Source organism: Oryx dammah, unplaced genomic scaffold (assembly GCF_014754425.2).
Source record: "Oryx dammah isolate SB20612 unplaced genomic scaffold, SCBI_Odam_1.1 HiC_scaffold_3, whole genome shotgun sequence".
NCBI lineage: Eukaryota > Metazoa > Chordata > Mammalia > Artiodactyla > Bovidae > Oryx > Oryx dammah.
Genome location: NW_024070187.1, coordinates 59647885 through 59668226, shown reverse-complemented (window position 1 = coordinate 59668226; position 20342 = coordinate 59647885). Strand labels below are relative to the sequence as shown.

The 20342-nt window shown below is 42.8% G+C and overlaps 1 protein-coding gene across 1 annotated transcript; it reads right to left on the bottom strand.

Moving 5' to 3' along the window:
• Positions 1-6546: 6546 nt before the first annotated feature.
• Positions 6547-18701, bottom strand: UCHL1 (ubiquitin C-terminal hydrolase L1). The gene is made up of 9 exons (XM_040238117.1): positions 18433-18701; positions 18288-18299; positions 17677-17805; positions 14525-14675; positions 12538-12623; positions 12413-12460; positions 11493-11559; positions 10523-10581; positions 6547-6978 (listed from the first exon to the last, which is right to left on the bottom strand). Exons 1-9 carry the CDS (start codon positions 18463-18465, stop codon positions 6892-6894), a joined length of 672 nt encoding a protein of 223 aa, XP_040094051.1. The 5' UTR covers positions 18466-18701; the 3' UTR covers positions 6547-6891.
• Positions 18702-20342: the final 1641 nt, after the last annotated feature.

Genomic DNA, 20342 nt, shown 5'->3' with positions numbered 1-20342 from the left:
CCCCACGTGGTTCCAAAAAACAAAAAGAGGAGAGAAGCTAGTTGAAAATAAAATTAACATTCCGTAACTGAAGTATTGAGAAAAATATTTTCCTAAAGATCTGTTATAACAACTTAATATTATACAATTAAATCCATTATTTTTGGTTAAAATGTTGAAAGCCAGATTCTACTAGATGTAGAGCTGATTATATCAAATCATAACTTTTCTTCCAAGGAGTAAGCGTCATTTAATTTCATGGCTGCAATCATCATCTGCAGTGATTCTGGAGCCCCAAAAAATAAAGTCTGAAAAGCAGAGACATTACTTTGCCAACAAAGGTTCATCTAGTCAAGGCTATGGTTTTTCCAGTAGTCATATATGGATGTGAGAGTTGGACTGTGAAGAAAGCTGAGTGCCGAAGAATTGATGCTTTTGAACTATGGTGTTGGAGAAGACTCTTGAGAGTCCCTTGGACTGCAAGGAGATCCAACCAGTCCATTCTGAAGGAGATCAGCCCTGAGATTTCTTTGGAAGGAATGATTCTAAAGCTGAAACTCCAGTACTTTGGCAATCTCATGCGAAGATTACTCATCGGAAAAGACTCTGATGCTGAGAGGGATTGGAGGAGGAGAAGGGCACGACAGAGGATGAGATGGCTGGATGGCATCACTGACTTGATGGATGTGAGTCTGAGTGAACTCTAGGAGTTGGTGATGGACAGGGAGGCCTGGCGTGCTGCGATTCATGGGGTCACAAAGAGTCAGACACGACTGAGCGAATGAACTGAACTGAGCTGAACTGATATCAAATCAATTGTATTTGGGATCCTATCTAACTCAATATGAGCAGAGGAAGCATTTATTTATTTAATGAACTTGTGACTTGAAATTATTCCTGCTAATTTCTATTTAATTTTCTGATACAGGTTGATTTTGGCCAATCTATACCAAGACTGGTTAGATGAGTTCAAAACACTGGGTAAAAATGAGGCCAAATCACTATCATACTTCATCTTTCCCAGAGGGCCAGTCACCAAAAGCAACTGGTTTTTCTTTCCCCACCGGACAGCACTGGACATTATATAAACCTACATAACTCAGTTGGTAAAGAATCTGCCTGCAGTGCAGGAGACCTGGGTTCAATTCCTGGGTAAGGAAGATCCCCCTGGAAAAGGAAATGGCAACCCACTCCAGTGTTCTTGCCTGGAGAATCCCATGAACAGAGGAGCCTGGTGGGCTACAGTCCATGGGGTCACAAAGACAGGACTGAGCAACTAAACCACCACCACTGCCACTTAGCTTCGAAGTTGCCATAAGCTTTCTTTTGCTGCCACCTACTGGATAAAATTAGCATAGTTTTAAATAAAGCTGTTATCTTCTATTGTTTCAAGGGACTTTCCCAGTGGCTCAGAGGTAAAGAATCCATCTCCCAGTGCAGCAGACACAGAAGACATGGATTCAGTCTCTGGGTTGGGAAGATCCCCTGGAGCAGGGAACAGCAACTCACTCCAGTATTCTTGCCAGGACAATCCCATGGCGGGTTACAGTCTGTGGGGTCACAAGGAGTCAGACATCACTGAAAACTATAAGGAATTCAGGTATTGGACACCCACTTTGAACTTAAATACTGAAACACTGGACATTTAAATGTTGTTTCTTGTAATGACCAGAGATACTTAAATGCAACCAGAGTAAATAAACCTATGAATCTTCATTTTCAAAACCCCTCTTCTGCCCTTAGAAAGGTATACTTTAAATTTCAAATCATGCTTCCCTTCTTAAAAATTCAGTGGCCTACAAGAGGGTACACTTGTATTACTCATGTCTTGTGAAACAGAATGTAGCCCGCTCACTGCAAAGAATGAGGCAATAATGGGCAGACATGTAGTTGTCCTGTCTCCCTAGGCAACTTGTGGCTGTGACTTATTCAACGAAAACCAACTACACTGATCCAGGTGCTACTAATTTAGCTCTGGCTCTTGACAATTCCCCTTGTCCACGGTCTCCTGGGGCTGCTCCCGGCAGCATAGCTTGTGGTTGAGAGCTGAGGGTTGTGCCATCAACTCCTAGCACATGACAATACTTGTGAAGTGCTGGAATATAGCAAGTGCTATGGTTTTAATTTTCATCACCACTTCTCTTTGATCCATCTCTCCTTTTCCTCCAAGCCACCAAGTGTCCTTCATTTCCTGGGATAAGACCCTACTTCCAAAGCATAAAATCTTCTTTGAAGTAAATAAAGACTCCTTGCTTCCACTGAAGAAGGTGTGTGTGGGTTTGATCCCTGGTAGGGCAAATAAAATCCTGCATGCCGCATGGTGTGGCCAAAAATAACTTTTTTAAGTGGGGGGTGGGGATACTTAGCATCAGGTGGCTTTGCCTGTTGCCTGTTGAAAACACTACAAAGTCACTTTCATTACTTTCTTGAACACCATATATAAAAATAAACTCAAAATGGATTAAGGACTTAAATGTAAGACTGGATACTATAAATTCCAGAGGAAAACAGAGGCAGAACATTCTTTGACATAAATCACAGAATTTTTTTTTTGGATCTGTCTCCTAAAGCAAAGGAAATAAAAGCAAAAATAAACAAATACGACCCAATTAAACTTTAGCACAGCAAAGGAAACCATTAGCAAAACAAAAAGACAACCTACTGTCTTTGCAGATGATATAGCTGTTAAGGGATTAACATCCAACATATGTAGACAGCTCATACAACTCAACATAAAAAAAATTCCAATTAAGAATTGAGCAAAAGAACTAAAGACATTTTTCCTAAGGAAATGCACATGAAAAGATGCTTAACATCGCTTATCATCAGGGAAATCAAAACCACAAGATATCACCTCAAAGCTGTCAGAATGACTGTCATCAAAAAGAACACCAATAATAAGTGTTGGCAAGGATGCAGAGAAAGGGGAACCTTCATACTTGGCTGAGGGAAATGTAAATTGGTGCAGCCACTATGGAAAACAGTATGGAGGCTTCTCAAAAAATTAAGAATTCCACTCCCGGAGATACATACAGAAAAAAAAAAAAACAACACTAATTCTAAAAGCTCAGAGCAGCATTATTGACAATTGCCAAGATGTGGAAGCAATCTAAGTGTCCATGAACCAGATGAATGGATAAGGAAGATGTGGTATGTGTGCATAAATATATGTGTGTGTGCTTGTGTATACACACACACTAAAATACTCAGCCATTAAAAAAGTGAAATTTTGCCATTTGCGGCAACATGGATAGACTTGGAAGGCACCATGCTGAGTGAAATAAGTCAGACAAAGAAAGTCAAGTATTTGTAACATCACTTATATGTGGAATCTAAAAAATACAACAAACTAGTGACTAGAACAAAAAAGAATCAGACTCACAGAAAGAGGAGAGACAATGTAGAGGTAGGGGATTAAGAGGTGCAAACTATTAGGTATAAAATAAGCTACAAGGATACATTTACAACAAGAGGAATATAGTCAGTATTTTATAATAACTATAAATGGAGTATTAACCTTTGAAAGCCATTCCCTTCTCCAGCATTACACCCTTAACTTATAATATTATACAGCAACTATATACTCAATTTAAAAAAAGACCAAAGTCACCTTCATTGCCAAAGATTAGTAACATTTTAAGGAATAAGCCAACTGGGCATAAGCTCAATGAAGAAACAGAACCTCTGAGTTGCACAACTCCAGAAGGTATTGCCCTGACAATAAGTTGATGGTACCTCCTTGGGTTATACATGGCTGAGGTCTCAGGGAGCGCAGTGGGGAAGATGCTGGTACTAGAGGAAAACTTCTAGATGCCAGGCCCTTCCCAGACATTTTCACTCTGTGTTGTCCATTTTAACATGAAACAATGAATGAAGCCATGGAGGATGGTAATTCCTTTGTCCAAGTTACCAAGAGGCAGAGTGGAGTTATTACATTGACTCCGAAATGAGGACAACTTCCTCTAGGTGGTCATTCCACAGCCTAAGTCCTGATTTCCCCAGTAATTAGCAGTAAGAACTTGGGCACATAATCTCTGTGTTTCCTCAGTAAAAGTGAAATTTCTCTGCACCTTCAGGGTTGCAATCACCCACATATAGCAGCTATTATATGACCCTCCATGGTGTGACTTGCTAAAGTGTGTTAGAGTTTGAGAGCATTTTAATAAATATGCTTCTCATGCATAAAGTCTTATAGCTACGTTTAGTGGTATAATTTGTATTTCTAAGACCAAAAGCAGTATTTTCACCAGCTTCTATTGGAGGAAAGGAGCGTTGTTCTGTTTCCTCTCTCCTAAGACAATCTAAACGGTGACCATGAAATTCACACACCTTCTAAGATTAAAAGCAGTATCTTCACCAGTTTGTTAAAGCCTTGTTCTGTTTTCTTTCTTCTAAGTCAATCTAAACAGTGACCATGAAATTCATACACCAAGTCAGAACTGAAAATGCATCACCCTGGTTTCAGCTCCAAGCACTTAAAATCACCTGAGTCACTGTGTATTTAGTTGTCTTCATTAGAAGAATGTTAACAGTAGTGATCACTTTGCTCCTAGGAACCAAAATATCCTTCACTTAGAATCAGAAGTATTATCACCATAGAATAGTTATAGCTGAAAACTTTAAGGTGGCTGAGACCCAAGCCTCCTGAGCTTCTGGAAACAGACAAGATGAAGTGCTTCTGTGAAGATCAGACTAAGGGGTGAGGGGTGTTCTGGGGTTTCTTCCCTGAGGTCCTGAATTCCTACAACTAGAAAGGAAGTGCTATATTCAAGTATCAATTGTTCAGAAAAAATGTCATTTAACATTAATCCAAGCTTATGTTACATTAGTATATCCTTATCTACAAATTAGTTAAGGTTTAATAAATGGCAAATACATTAGTTTTTTAAAAAACTAACTTCTGAGAAATAAGAAATCATTAAGGGAAAAAAAAAAAAGGCAAAAGCCTCATTGATTGGGATATGTCAAAGGGACACAGGAGCCAACTGAAATAGCTCTCAATGCCCAAAGCTAAACCAGAACACTAGATGATAACCCAGAGTATAAAATATCTAGTTCATACTGATACTGATTACATAAATAGGTGACAAGAGACAAAGCTCCCTTACAAAAGAATTCTGAATAATTTATATAGATACTCCGCCTTCAAGGAGAAACAGAGCTTGATTCAACTCCTATAGGGGGCGCTGTGCAGACCTTGTTCTACTAGAGTGGAGTGGAGGCAGGAGTAGCTTTACTATGCAGAAATGCAACCACTGTCTATCCAGGTGATCAAGGTGGTATGTACTCTTGATATGACATGATGAGACCAGCACTTTACCTGTGGTCTTCCGCCCCCAAAACTCATAACCTTAAGTATGAGAACACGGGGCAAACCCCAAGAGAGGGGCATCCTACCAAATACTTGACCAGTACTCCTCAAAACTGTTAAAGTCTGAGAAACTGTCACAGCCAAGAGGAACCTTAAGAGTATTTCGGATGGGATCCTCAAAAGAAAAAAGACATTAGGTAAAAACAAAAGCAATTGGAATAAGGTGTGGACTTCAGTCAATAGTATTTTCAATGTGAAGTGAAAGTCGCCCATGTCCAGCTCTTTGGGACCACATGAACAGTGTAGCCCACCAGGCTCTTCTGTCCATGAAATTCTGCAGGTAAGAATACTGGAGTGGGTAGCTGTTCCGTTCTCCAGAGGATCTTCCCAACCCAAAGTCTCCTGTATCACAGGCAGATTCTTTACCAGCTGAGCTACCAGGGAAGCCCATATTATCAATCAGTTCATTAACTGTGACAAATGTATCATATTAAGATGAAACGGGGGAAATAGATGAGGGGGTATGTTAGTTGCTCAGCTGTGTCCAACTCTTTACGACCCCATGGACTGTAGCCCACCAGGCTCCTCTGTCCATGGAATTCTCCTTGCAAGAATACTGGAGTGAGTTGCCATTCTTTTCTCCAGGGGATCTTCTCCACCCAGGGAATGAACCCGGGTCTCCTACATCACAGGCAGATGTTTTCGCGTTTGAGCCACCAATGGATGATGGGTATATGAGAACTGTAATATCTTGTTTTTCTGTAAAATTACTCTTATGGCATAAGGAACATGATCACTAACATTGTGTTAACCTTGTAAGGGGACAGGTAGTTACTAGGCTTATCATTACTAGGATTATCATAGGTAATCATTTCATGATGTATTTAAATGTCACATCACTATGTTGTAATCTGAAACCAACAATGTATTATCAACTTATTTCAATAACTGCTCCAAAAAAGTCTAATTAAAAAAAAAAAGCCTATAGGAACACACAATAACATATACATTTGGGTAAACTCCAGGAGTTGGTGATGGACAGGGAGCCCTGGAGTGCTGCAGTTCATGGGGACGCAGTTGGACACGACTGAGCAACTTAACTGATAGGAAAAAATCTAGAAACACACTGAACTGATAATAATTTCATGGTAATTTTCTTCCCAGTACTGTATAAGTTCTTATATGGAAGGTATATATGTAATTGCTATGAAACTTTGGGATATATTGGAGAGAAGAAAAAATGAAAACCAGTTTAAGCTTATCTCTTATCAGCAGAAAAATTTTATTCAAGGACAAACCACATCCAAGGCCTTAACTTACAGACACAAACCAAAGTAGCCATTAAAGCATTAGATATTGAGGTACAAGACACAAGGCGGGGAATGCTTCGCCATCACAGGCTGATGCCGAACTTGCTCCATCAACAGCTGAGCTCTGCCAGTGTGGGTGGGTGGGGGGTTGAGGGTAAGTGCTTATCTGCAGAACCGAAGAAGAACAGCTGTGCTCTACAAGTACTGAAGCATTTTATACCAGCATGGGGGGGGGATATACTTTCACAATGAAGGGGAGAGGGGGAGAAGCAAAGTGCCCCCCATGGGGCATTAGGCTGCCTTGCAGAGGGCCACAGCGGAGAAGCGAACCTCCCCCTGCTCACGCTCAGTGAATTCTCTGCAGACCTTGGCAGCGTCCTGAGGAGGAGGAAAGTTGTGAATTAAATTCTAAATACCAAACAGCTCAAAATGAACACTTCAAGGGAAAATTATCACCAAGACCTGCAAAGTGCACCCTGACCAACATTAAACCTCCCAACAAACTTGAAAACCAGGGCTTAAGAGGGGGAAAAAAATATCAGGTGACAGGAAAGACAAGGACCCACATCACAGATGTGGCTTCAGAAGCCCTGACTGCCACTAGCAAATGCTTTGCGCTCCTGCCACCTCGTGCCTGGCTTTGACAAGTACACCCTCTTCCCCTCAAATCCAGAGACAGAAAATTGACTTCTCTTCGTTAGGGAAAAGCAAACATTTTGGTGGTGGTATCGTGTCCCACTCTTGCAACCCCACGGACTGTAGCCCGCCAGGTTCCTCTGTCCATGGGATTCTCCAGGCAAGAATACTGGAGTGGGTTGCCATTTCCTTCTCCAGGGGAAAGTAAACCTTCTACAAAATTTAAATATCTGGCATTCCAGGTACAGGTAAATGATAATTGCCTAGATATTTAGGGAATGCCATGAATTACTAATTCTAAAACCCAGATTACATAGAATAAGGACAGAAAATTGATCCCAATGTTACCTGCTAAATGCTAGGGTTTAAATGTATTGGGATCAGAATATCAATCATTGTTCAATTTGTAGAAAGTCCAGCAGAAAGAGTCCAACCAAAATATTAAATGTAAGACCTTTAAGAGGCTATTGGATGCTCTAACAGAAAATCAGGGAACACCAGTTCCCAAGGTCTAAAATATCACCAACATGATCAGTTTTGGCCCTTAAAAAGCATCAGCCATACCCTGGTTTTCTTCCTGCTTTGGAACCACTCAGAAAAACTATAGGGGATCTAAAGTAATATTCTATCAGAATTTTTAATACATTGGTATTACAGACTGCCTTCCCCAAATCCACTTTCCTTTAGGACCCACGGTGTTCATTAAGGGTATGCTTCTAAAGACAACAGCCATCTGCTACACACACACTAAGCAGTGACTTAATTCACTCAAATTTAAGATGCTTAGATTAAGTTTATGTATTTTCTCACCAGTTTAGCAAGTTTATTTGGAGTATAATCTAGGGCTTCCCTGATAGCTCAGTTGGTAAAGAATCCGCCTGCAATGCAGGAGACCTCGGATCAATTCCTGGGTCGGGAAGATCTGCTGTAAAAGGGAGAGGCTACCCACTCCAGTATTCTTGGGCTTCCCTGGTGGCTCAAACAGTAAAGAATCTGCCTTCAGTGTGGGAGACCCTGGGCTGGGAAGATCCCCTGAAGAAGGGAAAAGCTACCACTCCAGTATTCTGACCTAGAGAATTCCCTGGACTGTGTGTATAGCCCACGGGGTTGCAAAGAGTCGGACACGACTGAGCGACTTTCACTTAGATAGCTTAAAACATCTCTAACCATATAGGACCAGTCTCAGGAAAAGAATTCCCACTGATTAAGATGCTGGCTGATTGTAATATAGTTTTTTTTTTTTTTTAACAAACGGTTTTTACGTTCCCCACACCTCATAAATTCTACTCACAGAACAGTTTTAGGTACTCTATGAAGAGCACATTTTATGGTACATGCATTCCACATTTTATTGCACTTCACTTTACTGGGCTTTGAAGATACCGCATTTTTTTCTTTTTTACACAAATTGAAGCTTTGTAACAACCCTACATGGAGTAAATCTACTGGCAGCACTTTCCCAGTGCGTTTGCTCACTTTGTGTGTCATATTTTGGTAACTCATAGTATTTCAAACTTTTCATTAATATTAAATTTCTTATGGTTATCAGTGATCTTTGATGTTCCTATTGCAAAAATACTGACTCACTGAAGGCTCAGGTAATAGTCAGCAATTCTTAGCAATATTTTAAATTAAGCTATGTATATTTTTTTAGACATAATGCTATTGCACTCTTAAACACAGCTTTTTTATACACTGGGAAACCAAAAAACTCAACTCTTGTGATACCCACTTTATCGTGATGGTGTGGAACCGAACCCACAATGTGAGGCATGCCTATATCAGTATAACCTTAGACAGGAGTTAAGTATGCACCTGGGAAGCTTTATTAGAAGGACCACAGCCTTTAATCCAAGTAGGATGCAACGAGTATTACTGCTCCTATTCTTCTCTCCCATAAGTGAATCCTGACTCTCATGCAAACCCCCATCCTGTTTCTCTAGGTCTAGTTCTCATTCCGTATCATCATTCTCATGTACCCCTGCTATAGCCAAGAAGTAGCTCTGACTGACCTCAGGTGTATATGAAAGCTGGCTAGAGAAACGGACCCTCCCTCCAAGAATGGCATCATTTGGTCCCCTAACACCTTGAGGTCACCAGGCCTACGACGTTCCAAAGACAGGCCTATTATAAAGCCAGTATTGTACAGTGGCTAAGAGCACAGACTCTAAAGACAGACCAACTATTTGAAGCTGGATTCTACAGTCTGTCATTGACCGTGGGCATCACTCACCTCTGCATTTCAGTCTCATCTGTAAAATATGATACCTCACAGCATCATTAAAACGCCTCTGTGAAACAGGTAATTAACACAGAACAGCATCTAGCCTGGAGTCGGCAAACTACAACGTGTGGGCCAAATCCAGCCTGCTGCCTATTTTTGTGAATAAAGTGGAACACAGCCATACGCATTCATTTAGACCCTGCCTATGGGCTGCCTTGGAGCTGTCACGGAAGAACTGAATACATGCAACAGAACCCATATGCCACAGGAAGCCTAAAATATCTCCTGGCTCGTCACAGAAAAAGTTTTTGCCAACTCCCTGTCTGCACATAAGCACGCCAAAGAGTTTAGCTTTTATTATGACAAATGAAGAAGTTATGTCTTAACATCATGTTCAATTTTATTACAATTAAGTAATTTTCCTTTGTAACAGCAAACTGATTCAACTCTAGATTCATTTTTAGGGTGAAGTGGACTAGTCCGCCAGCTGTTTTAGAATTAAGAGCTATCTGCAGTCACTCGTACCAGGATGGCTACAGTGACCTTGGATCTTAAAAGTTCTTTTCAGGCATGTTGTGAATTTGTTTCTTTTGACCTGTTAACAGTGGAGTGACCATGTGGGAAGAAAAAACTCAAGAGTTAACTACATAACCAGAATTCACAGGTCAAGACTGACCCACACTCAGCCGTCAGAGAGGGATTAGGCAAGGCTTGGGTTGCTGCTCCGTGAGTCTGAGTCAGTGGCTATGATGTAATCTGACAAAAGGACAATGGCCACCTTAATCCCACAGGGAAGTAAGCAATGCCTTTCAGGCTAATTCTAACTGTGGGCTAAAGACAGAACACAGAAGACAGATTAATCAGGGCTGCTCTAAAGCATCTTGTTTAAAACCCTTTGCATAAAATGAGGTAGACAGAATTACTATGATGATCTTTAAGCCCTAAAGACTGCTCTTATCCCAGATGATTGATGCTGGCTGTACCAAAAAAAGTCTGCATTTCAGAACAGACAAACTGGCTAACACAATGTGGGCCCCAGTGGAAATGGATGCCGAAGATTACCTGCAGCAGCGAGTCCTCTGAGCTGGTGCCATGGTTCACCGGAAAAGGCATCCGTCCATCTGAAACAGAAAAGCCAGGCATGTTGATTCTCTCTGCATGTTTTCTGGCCACCGTGCTTGTCCCACTTAAAGGCAAGCTTTAGATTCTTCCAAATACAATTACCGCTCCCACCAAGGGAAGGCTAGAAATGCATGCATGCAAATGCCAGGCATGCAAACAGGCTAGAAATGAGGTTCAAGTGTTCCTAATATCCATCCCAGGCATTCTAATCTACAAGCGCCAAGACCACACAAGCCCAATCTAGCGACCTAACAGCAGGGATTGTGCCCATCTCTCGAGAAGGACCACAACACAAAACTTAGATGCAGTCTGTGAGGTACACGGAAGGTGGAGGCAAGACAAAGGGATCTCTGAGATTTCATGTGTCCCTCAACAACTGCTGACTGGCCCCAAGTTCTCATTGCCCTTGCTTGCCCATAGGTAGTATCTTGGCTTGAGATAACACATCTCCAAGTCTTTCCCCATTAATACAAAGGGGATGACTCCTAAAACAGAGATGGATGATCTTCCTTGTTAAAACCAGCTAATAGGAATTACCCCAACATATCTAAATTCTTTTTACACAGATCAGGTCGTGTTTAAGTATTTATTTCCTTCTAAAAGTATTCCTTGTCCGAAAAGGATGATGGTGGAAACTATACTGGTGATGCTACAGTGGAAGGTAGAAGATAGAATCTCAATGCGTATCTTGAAGTGGCTGACCAATTCTCTTTACTTCTGTGACTAAATCCATTCATTCCACTGGTCAGCTGTCTGATGGAGGTACTCTGGGCACGACAAGGGTTAAATGCCCCCATAAGAGCTTAAAGATATACTAAGTGCAGCCACAAAGCCCCACACCAGTACTGTAAGAGGAACTATGTGTGAGAGAATACATGCAGTTACCTTAGACTCCAAAAGTGAAACATACCAAGTTCATAGAGGTGGCCATCCACGTTGTTAAACAGAATAAAATGGAAGTTCACTTTGTCATCTACCTGAAGAGAATCAAGACATTTTTTTCGAAAGTGAGAATTTTTATTGTATTATATACATTTAAAAATAAAGCTGAAAGAAAAAATTAAGATATAAATGACATAACACTGCATAAGTCTGACATAACACTGAGTAAGTTTAAGGTGTACAATCTGTTGATCTGATATCTGTATTTTGCAATGCACAATAAGCAGGACCTAATCTGTTAAAAAATAAAGTCCCTAAATGGAATATGCTTGAACCGACTTGTCTATGTATTATTTTAAATGATTAGAGCGAATATCTTATTTCCCTTATATTAGGTTTTATTCTAAGACCATTAAAGTAGATATATAGTAACTATCAGAACTCTTAAGACTTGCTTTTTACTGAGGAAGAAATTAAGACTTCAGGAGGATAAGCATCTCACCCAAGGTCAAGACTAGATAGTGGCAGAGCCAACTAGGGTTGTATAAACTTAAATCTAAGAGTTAACTTGAAGGCTCTGTTATTATTGGTATACCTAAGTCATCTAGAAACTGTTAGTCCTTGCTAGTCTAGCTTGCTCTCCAACTGACTCAGAGTATCTAAAATGTTCATTACTAAGAAGGGTGTTACTCACTCTACTAGACCCATTTGAGTCTACATAAAACATTATCAGCCTGAATTTACTCAAGACTGTGTCAACTGCCAATTAGATAGTTTGAAGAGCCTTTTTTATGAACAGGTCTGGTCAAGGCATTATTCTGGTAGAACTTCCTGGCATTCCTCAGCCTTGAGTAGACCCATGTGCTGGGTCCTGGTGAGAGGTTTTTGCACATGTTTCTGGGGAAACACAGGAGACACCCGGACCGCCTGGCTTTAACTTGTATTTACCCGACATTGGCCTTCCTGTGCCACAGCATCGTGGGCTGCCTGAATGGCCTGCGGAAAACAGAGAAGAGTCAGCACAGAAACCTCCAGAGTACTAAAAATCAATGTTCTAGACGTTCTCTTCCTACCTCATTCTTTTCAAAGCACTTTGCTCTATCTTCAGGGGACAACTTCTCTGTTTCAGAAAGAAACTGTTTCAGAACGGACCCATCCTCTGGGGGAAAAAAACAAAAGCATCATTAGTACAGGTGTAATGTGAATGGGTGCACATTTACTAACGACTGGAGACATCGCGCCCTGGGTCATGTTTGGCAACCTGAAATTTTACCATGGCCTCAAAGGATGGGAATGAGCTGTCCCCTCCCCAGCCCCTTTCTCCAACCACTCCCTTCTCATTGCATTCAAATCAGAGAACTCTCCCTTCTTCTAGGGGGTTCAGGCTCCTCCTTACATCTTCTCCCTGGCTCCCCAACCCCTTCATCTTCCACCTCACCCTCATCTCTTTGATCACATCTGTTATAGCACTGATCCAACCAGAACACCTATCTGTGACATTTTTGATGCCATAAAGGCAGAACTGTCTTGTCTAGTCCTGTCATCTACAGCAGCTACCCATGCATAATGAATGTTTACTGCATACATGATGCAACATTCAAATCTAGTAATGGTTCTCAAACCAAGACTTATTTCAGGGCCAAGAAATGCAATCTTAGTAATACGGTTACCCAGACATACATCAACCTAAAGACCGGAAATGCAATGTGCCTAACAGTTGGCCTAGAGTAGCTAGCTAGCCGATGGTTGGCGTAAACACTGTGCATTGGTCAATGTGTACGGAGCAGCAACTCGCATTTCAAAAGACCTCGATTTTAACTTTCAGCTCTGAACGTTATCAGATTTGCTAAATGCACACCATTCAAAATTCGGAAGTTACAGGAAATGTCTCATAACTTTATGAGGAGAACTATGACTCAGATTAAGCCTATGGCACCATCAGGACCATGTTAACAGAATTACAGTATCTGCAGCTGCAGGAATACATCATTCTAAACAAAATGATACTTACTGCAGAAGAAATAAAAAGGACCAAGCTACAACTTTTTAATATGACTATGCTGAGTCAATTATTTGAAAAAGCAGCTTCTAGAAGATCTGGTCCCTTTATGGCTGGATAACCCCTCCTTTTTAATTTCAAAATTATACAAAGAGTAGCGTCTGAACCACAATTCCTTTGCTAAAAAAGTATCTGACCTGCTACAAGCAGCAGCCTGGACTCTTAGATGAAGTTATCCAGTTCTTGGCCACCCCCATCCACGGTCTAAATCAGGAGGTGGAAAACTACTGCTGCCTATCTTTGCAAATAAAGGTTTACTGGAACACAGTCACATCCACTGCTTTACATCTTGTCTAAGGCTACACTTATAGCACTACAAGGGCAAAGAACATATGGCCCTCAAAGCCTAAATGACTTACTCTTTGGCTTTTTAAATGTGTTGACCCTTGGCCTAAATTATACATAATGCCATGTATTTTAGCATTATTAGCACTGTTAATTGAACTTCTGACAACTTCGGGGCTGAGACTCATCTCTTCTATGTCCTCCACAGCACCTGTTGGAGGCAGGCTAAAATCCCTGACCCAGCTTTGTTCAGAGATAGATCTTTCAAGGTGGTGGGCTGTGGCTATGCCCCTGCAGGATCTCCTGCTGCTTTAGGCCAGGTTAGTTCTCCTGTTGCCTATGAGACACTGCACCATTAAACAAAGGTCCTAAAGGCTGGTATTTTATGGCTTAACATCAACTCTAGCTCTTTAGAATTGTTGAGACTAGACCAGGAGCACATGAGAATCACAATTTTCTGTCTGCTCATGGGAGAGCTCAAGAGTCTGACTCTCCAGGTGGAGGAAGCCACACCATGCTTCTTGGAAAGTGAGCTTCCCTTCCTTAAAAGAGAAGCAACAATGAGAATTCACCTGCTGATCCTATATGCATGAGTAGGTTTTCAAAAAAATTTTAAGGCAATGGCTTTGCCGAATAGACCCTTGGGAGTGTTGGAAGGAAGCACTGCAGTTAACTGAAGATCAGCTAGAGGGTAACTGGCCTCAAAACCCACTCACCGAACTCCAGTTTGTCCTGATTATTGGCCACTGCATGAATGAGTCCGATGGTTCCACAGGAGTTGCCAATGGTCTGCTTCATGAAGTACACCTTGGGACTGACTTCTTGTCCCTTCAGCTCTTCAATTTGTTTTTTCCTGAAGTTCTCATGCTGTGAGTTCAAGAAGACATATTTACATCTCAAAATGCAAATGCAAAGAACAGATGGCAGCACAGTGAGTTCTAGTGCCTAAATGGAGACACAAGTGGGATGTGTGACCAGGAGTCTTGGTCCTAGGTGCTGGCCGGCACCCAGAGAATGGCCCATCTGCCTCCCATACCAAGTCAGCCCGTGGGGTTCTGAGAGGTGCAGACACTCCACCCTGCAGCTGCAGGGCAGTAGCGGTCTTGGATTGTAGCCCAAGTTTGTCTAGACACCACTGCCACCTTTTAGCTTGAGATGGATGGCATGCTGAAGTCAGAAAAACAGACAGGTCTGTTATTTTCTTCCTTTTAACACCAACAACTGTATCTTACACATGCATTCCAATCAAGCGTTGGTCAACTGAATGCCCAAGAACACCAGCTAGTTTATACTTCTTTATTCTTTGAAGTTATTCTAGTCCAAATACATGTCACTTCAAAAACAAAACTATAGAAAGGAACAATTTAAAGAAATTAACTACTCCCTCATCTTTTTAATAAAAAACTGCCTGCAATGCCAAGACATGGGTCTGATCCCTGGGTCAGGGAGATTCCCCTGGAGAAGGAAATGGCAACCCATTCCAGTTACTCTTGCCTGGGAAATCCCACGGACAGAGGAGCCTGGTGGGTTACAGTCCATGGGGTTGCAAAGAGCTGGACATGACTGAGCAACTAAACAACAACTTTTAGGGAGGAAAGACAACTGGTCTAGCGTGCTGGATTGTGAGTTCACACAAATTTCTCCTGTAAAAAATAGGAGATACTTGTTTCTTTGCCAATTATACACTACAGAAACACTAATTTTTACAACCAGTATAAATTGTACAGAACCCCAGAAGTACGTATATTTCTAATTCTAGTAGCCTTGCATTATTTTACATGGTATTGAAGTTTCCGCTTTGTCTGTGGTACCATCAGAGGAACAAGCTCTCTTGTCACATAAGATCAACTCCAAGTAGTAGGAAGTGCTGCTGCTGTTGCTGCTAAGTCGCTTCAGTCATGTCCGACTCTGTGCGACCCCAAAGACAGGAGCCCACCAGGCTCCGCCGTCCCTGGGATTCTCCAGGCAAGAACACTGGAGTGGGTTGCCATTTCCTTCTCCAATGCATGAAAGTGAAAAGTGAAAGTGAAGTCGCTCAGTCGAGTCCGACTCTTAGCGACCCCTGGAACCGCAGCCTACCAGGCTCCTCCATCCCTGGGATTTTCCAGGCAAGAGTACTGGAATGGGGTGCCATTGTCTTCTCCAGTAGGAAGTGCTAGCATCATATATCTATCTACTGTACTTGAATTGAGCTTCCAATGACTGTTAAGGATTTTCACTTTTCTAAAAAAAGATTTAATTTTTCCTAACTGGTAGCATCATCCTTTATGGTTGTCTGAACTCTTGCATGACGACACTTCTGTAAATATTTCATGATCACTTAAAATGTTTTAGAAGTAGTCTATTTAGGATTTCATAATATTCTTTGACAAAATTAGATGCTTTCTAAATTAACATTAGCTTTTTGGAAGTCCACCTATAAACCTCAACTTGCTTTCAATCTGCTTCAGTATTTAGCCCAGGAGACTTAACTAGAGCTAAAGGAAAAAGTATCGAGCTCTCTCAAGCACAAAATGTTCAATCCAGAATGTTCTCGAACCAAAAGCTGCTTGATCCAGCAAAATGAGACCAGTGGGCTTTTGTAAGACAAATACGCTTCTCCACTGCCTCCCAGAGGCCTTGCCTTTTGAGTGCTGCTGCTCAAAAACCCCCGAGTCATCATGGTTCCTCTAATAAGAAACCTCTGTGAGAGGCCCAAATGAGAGAAAACTGCATTTGATTTGATCTACAGGGAACATACTTTGACTTGCAATTATTTGGGAACTCCATTTTCACCTAAGTGAAAATTCAGTAACAAACAGGTCAGTGGGATTATCCTAATAGCTTTTAATGACTGTTTTTAACCCCCAATACTTGGCCCACTGGAGGAACGCCTGAACTTTCCAAAGGCTTAATTTACGCTGAGGATGTTTCTAGAAATGTCGCCTTAGGATGCTGCGAGTTAAACTGTTTGGAATGATGCCCCATAGGCTAATGCCCCTGGAGTTTCACTTAAGCAAAATTCAACCACTCCTAAGTTAGGGATCGAGTGGCAGCACTGTAAGACAGACAAAGCCATGCCCATTAGTGGGATTCCATACATCCGAGACAAGAACCTAGCCACCCTTTTATATCTGATACTCAGTCTTTGAGGTACATCCATGCACACTTGCAGGAGGAAGACCATCTAAAGAAAAACGAAAATGCATTTCCAAGACAGGTCTAATGTCCACCTGTTCAATAAGCTACAAGGTCAGAGAGCCAGAAGGTGATTTCCACACCGGAACCAGGCAGTGATTAAGCTTTAGAAAAACACGTAAGAGAGACTAAAACAAGTGTGTAAGTTGTAGGGAGTGGAGGGTTGGGAAGAAACCCCTGCAGCCACTGAAGGCCCAGGCAGTAGAGGCGTAAAATTAAAGAACCTATTGTTTTCTTCCGGTTTAGGCACGCCGGGATCCCTCCATTTTACACCAAGGTGGGAGTCTGAGAGAGAACCAGACAATAAAAAGACAGATCACAGCCCTTAAAGGCAAACAATCGGCCAGCCACTCCTTGGCGTGAAAAGCCTAAGGTCAACCTGACTCACGAGAAGGATGAACAATCTTCCTGGATAATCAGGATGATGGAACTGAGATGCTGCTTCTCTTTCAAGTTTAAGGCAATGCTGATGGACGCGAGGCAACGCAATAAACTCAATAAACAGGACCCCCAGGGAGTAAGGACCCACGAATGTGTGAATTCTCCCTCCATCCCCGAAAAGGAAGAGGCAGTGTGCCAGGAATGGGCGGCCAGGACGGGAGGAGACCCTACACCGTCCTCAACGCCTCACTCGGGTTTGGGGGCAGCGCGCACAGCGCGGAGCCTGCGCACCCCGGGCCCCACGCCCTACCTGCGCCGTGAGCGGAAAGAGCAGCAGCAGCGCGCAGGCCGGCGCTGGCACCGAGCCCAGAGACTCCTCCTCCAGTCCCAGTACATCCTCGAAGCGCCACTGGCCGGCGACCCCCAGCCGGGTCAGCACCTGCGGAGAGGAAATAGGGCGGCCATGCGCGGAGACCCAAAAGCGCGAACACCCGCCGGGAGGCGGGCGGAGGCGGCGGGCGCGGGCTCCGCATCCTCGTGCCCCTACCCGGGCCTGGGAGGAGCCTGGTCCTGCCCCGCCCCGCCCCCCACCCCAGCCGGGCGCAATGACACAGCACAAAGCGCGGCCCACACGTGGCTCCCGCGACGCCCGGGCATCCCAGCCCGCGCGCCCCGCGCCACGCCCTCGGGAGCTCGGCCTGGCGCTAGCATCTGGGCGCAGCCTCCTCCATCCCACCTCCGACCGGTTTCGCAGAGTCACCGCCGCCCCCCATGCAGCAGCAGGGTGAGGGCGCCCGGGCCGCGCCCCAGCCCCGCAGCCTCTGGCGTGCGCAGGGGGCCGCTGGGTCTCCGCAAAACAGCCGAAGGGGCCTCGGTGCTCCCGGGGGGAGAAGGACAGAGGCAGCGCGAGACGTCACTCACTTTGTTCAGCATCTGAAAAGCAAATGCAAAGAAAAAAAAAAAAAAAGCAAAGATAAAAGCAGTCAACGATACGCTATCTAGCGAGGGCTGACCCTCGGCCCTGCGCTCCCCGCCACCCCCGGGTAACCGTGCACCTGACGCTCACCTCGGGGTTAATCTCCATTGGTTTGAGCTGCATCTTCGCGGACCTCGAAAGGAACACAATCCAGAGAAGCGAAAAAACAGCGAGCGGAACCGCCCAGGCTGCAGCTATAAGGCGCCGGCCTGACGCACTGTCGGTGCCTGCGCAGGGGGAGCAGAGGCAAAACCAAGCGAGGGGAAACGGTCAGTCGCAGCGAAATGGGCACGAATCCCCCCATGCGCAGCGCGGAGTGGTACGGCCTAGCCCCCAAACCTTGCAGTCTCACTTGCTGGTGAGATAATCTGGTGGTTGTGAAGATGGGTTTTGTTGGTAGGTGTTTCTTGCATGTGTGGAACAGTCCTTTTGGTGCAGTCTAATTTTTTGCGAAGTTTCTGGAAAACCACGCTTTCGACCATCCCAATTACCTGAAAGCTTAGAGTCTCTGAAGCATTGAGAAAAAAACCAAATTCAACAGGTATATATTTAATATGAATATGAATATGTCTTCCAAATCTAGCAGCAGTTTGCATTTGACCTTAAATAATTCATCCTCCATGTTAAATCAAACAAGCACCGAGATTCGTTTTTAATTGACTGCCTAGAATAAAACATAGTCTGTAACATAGCATTTATTGCATTAGTAATGCTGATGTAATGTGATTCCCAGGGAGGAATTGGTTGGTCTTGGGGAAGCGGTAGAGACAGGGGATGTGACTGTAATACAAGACACAGAGAAGGCAGGCTGTCGGAGGCTTTAGAAAACAGATCCAGTGAAAAGACAGGTATGATCTGAAGACAAGAGGCTGTAAAAGGAAAAGCTTTTTTTTTTTCTTTCAAGGAATGTGAGGCTTTGAAAAATAAAATGTTAAGGTCATGTTAGAATAGAAGAAGAAAGGTAACGGCAGCTAAAGAAATCACTGTTCTTTAATGATCTCAAGAGGGGTTTGGGTTTTTCTACTAGCATATTCAAAAGATGGAGACAACATATGCCTGAGAATGAATACAAAGTGGAACAAAATTTGTAAGAATAGTGCAGGAAAGCGTAACCTCAGAATGAAGTAGGGCTTGCTGAATAGTAAGGAAACAAGAAGACTGGGTATTTTTTCATTTATGCTCAGAACAAAACAATGATAATGGTGAAAGAACAGACTTACCATTTAGGGGATTCAAGGTTAAAAGATGACAGAGAGAAGGGAGGGGATCTGCCTTTTTTTTTTTTTTTAACAGTTTTTTTAACCTTTACAGTGGATCAGATTGCATGTCATCTCACTGAACCCTTAGAGGAGACAGTGAAGCAACTCTTCTTAGTGCAGTTTTACAGCTCAGAATCCATGGCTCGGCGAGGGTATCGGCGAGGTTAATTTCCTTTAAGATCACAATTGAAACGAAAGACTGAGAAGTAAACCTTGGTAAATTGAACTCAAGGAGTCCATTGTCTATCCAAAACTCTACTACATCCCACTTCTATTTTCTTCCCATTTTTGCCATCAGAAAAAATTATCTTCACATGGAAAATAAGCGAGGAAAAGATATTTGTAAGAAGAATTTAATGGATGAATGTTATTGTACGTAAATTATGCCTCAGTAAAGTTGCTTCTCAAAAAAAAAAAAAGAAGACTTGAAAGTCAAGACAGAGGAATAGTAGTGCAAGAATAGTTGGCTACATTAAATTCATTCTTGCCTTTAAGACAGGACAAATTATATCCCAATTTACATCATTTTTTTCAGCAAGCACTGATTAAGCACCTAGGTGAACAAAGTAGCTTCTGATATGGAGCTCTTATCAGTTAATAAGAATGGTGTGGGAGGAAGTTGAGCTCAGGAGCACTTAGCCTAGGGAATCAGGAGGGCTTCCCGAAGGAAGCGACATTTGAGATAAGGCTGATGGACCCATAGAAGTTAGCAGATGACAGTTATTACCAAAGTAAATAGTA

Excerpts from the sequence above, each read along its gene's own strand:
- UCHL1 (XM_040238117.1), bottom strand. The coding sequence starts at position 18,465 with ATGCAGCTCAAACCAATGGAGATTAACCCCGAG. Across the intron at positions 10,582-11,492 it reads TGGCCACCTCTATGAACTTG|ATGGACGGATGCCTTTTCCG; the intron begins GTATGTTTCACT and ends TTTCTGTTTCAG. Across the intron at positions 6,979-10,522 it reads CAGAGGACTCGCTGCTGCAG|GACGCTGCCAAGGTCTGCAG; the intron begins GTAATCTTCGGC and ends CCTCCTCCTCAG.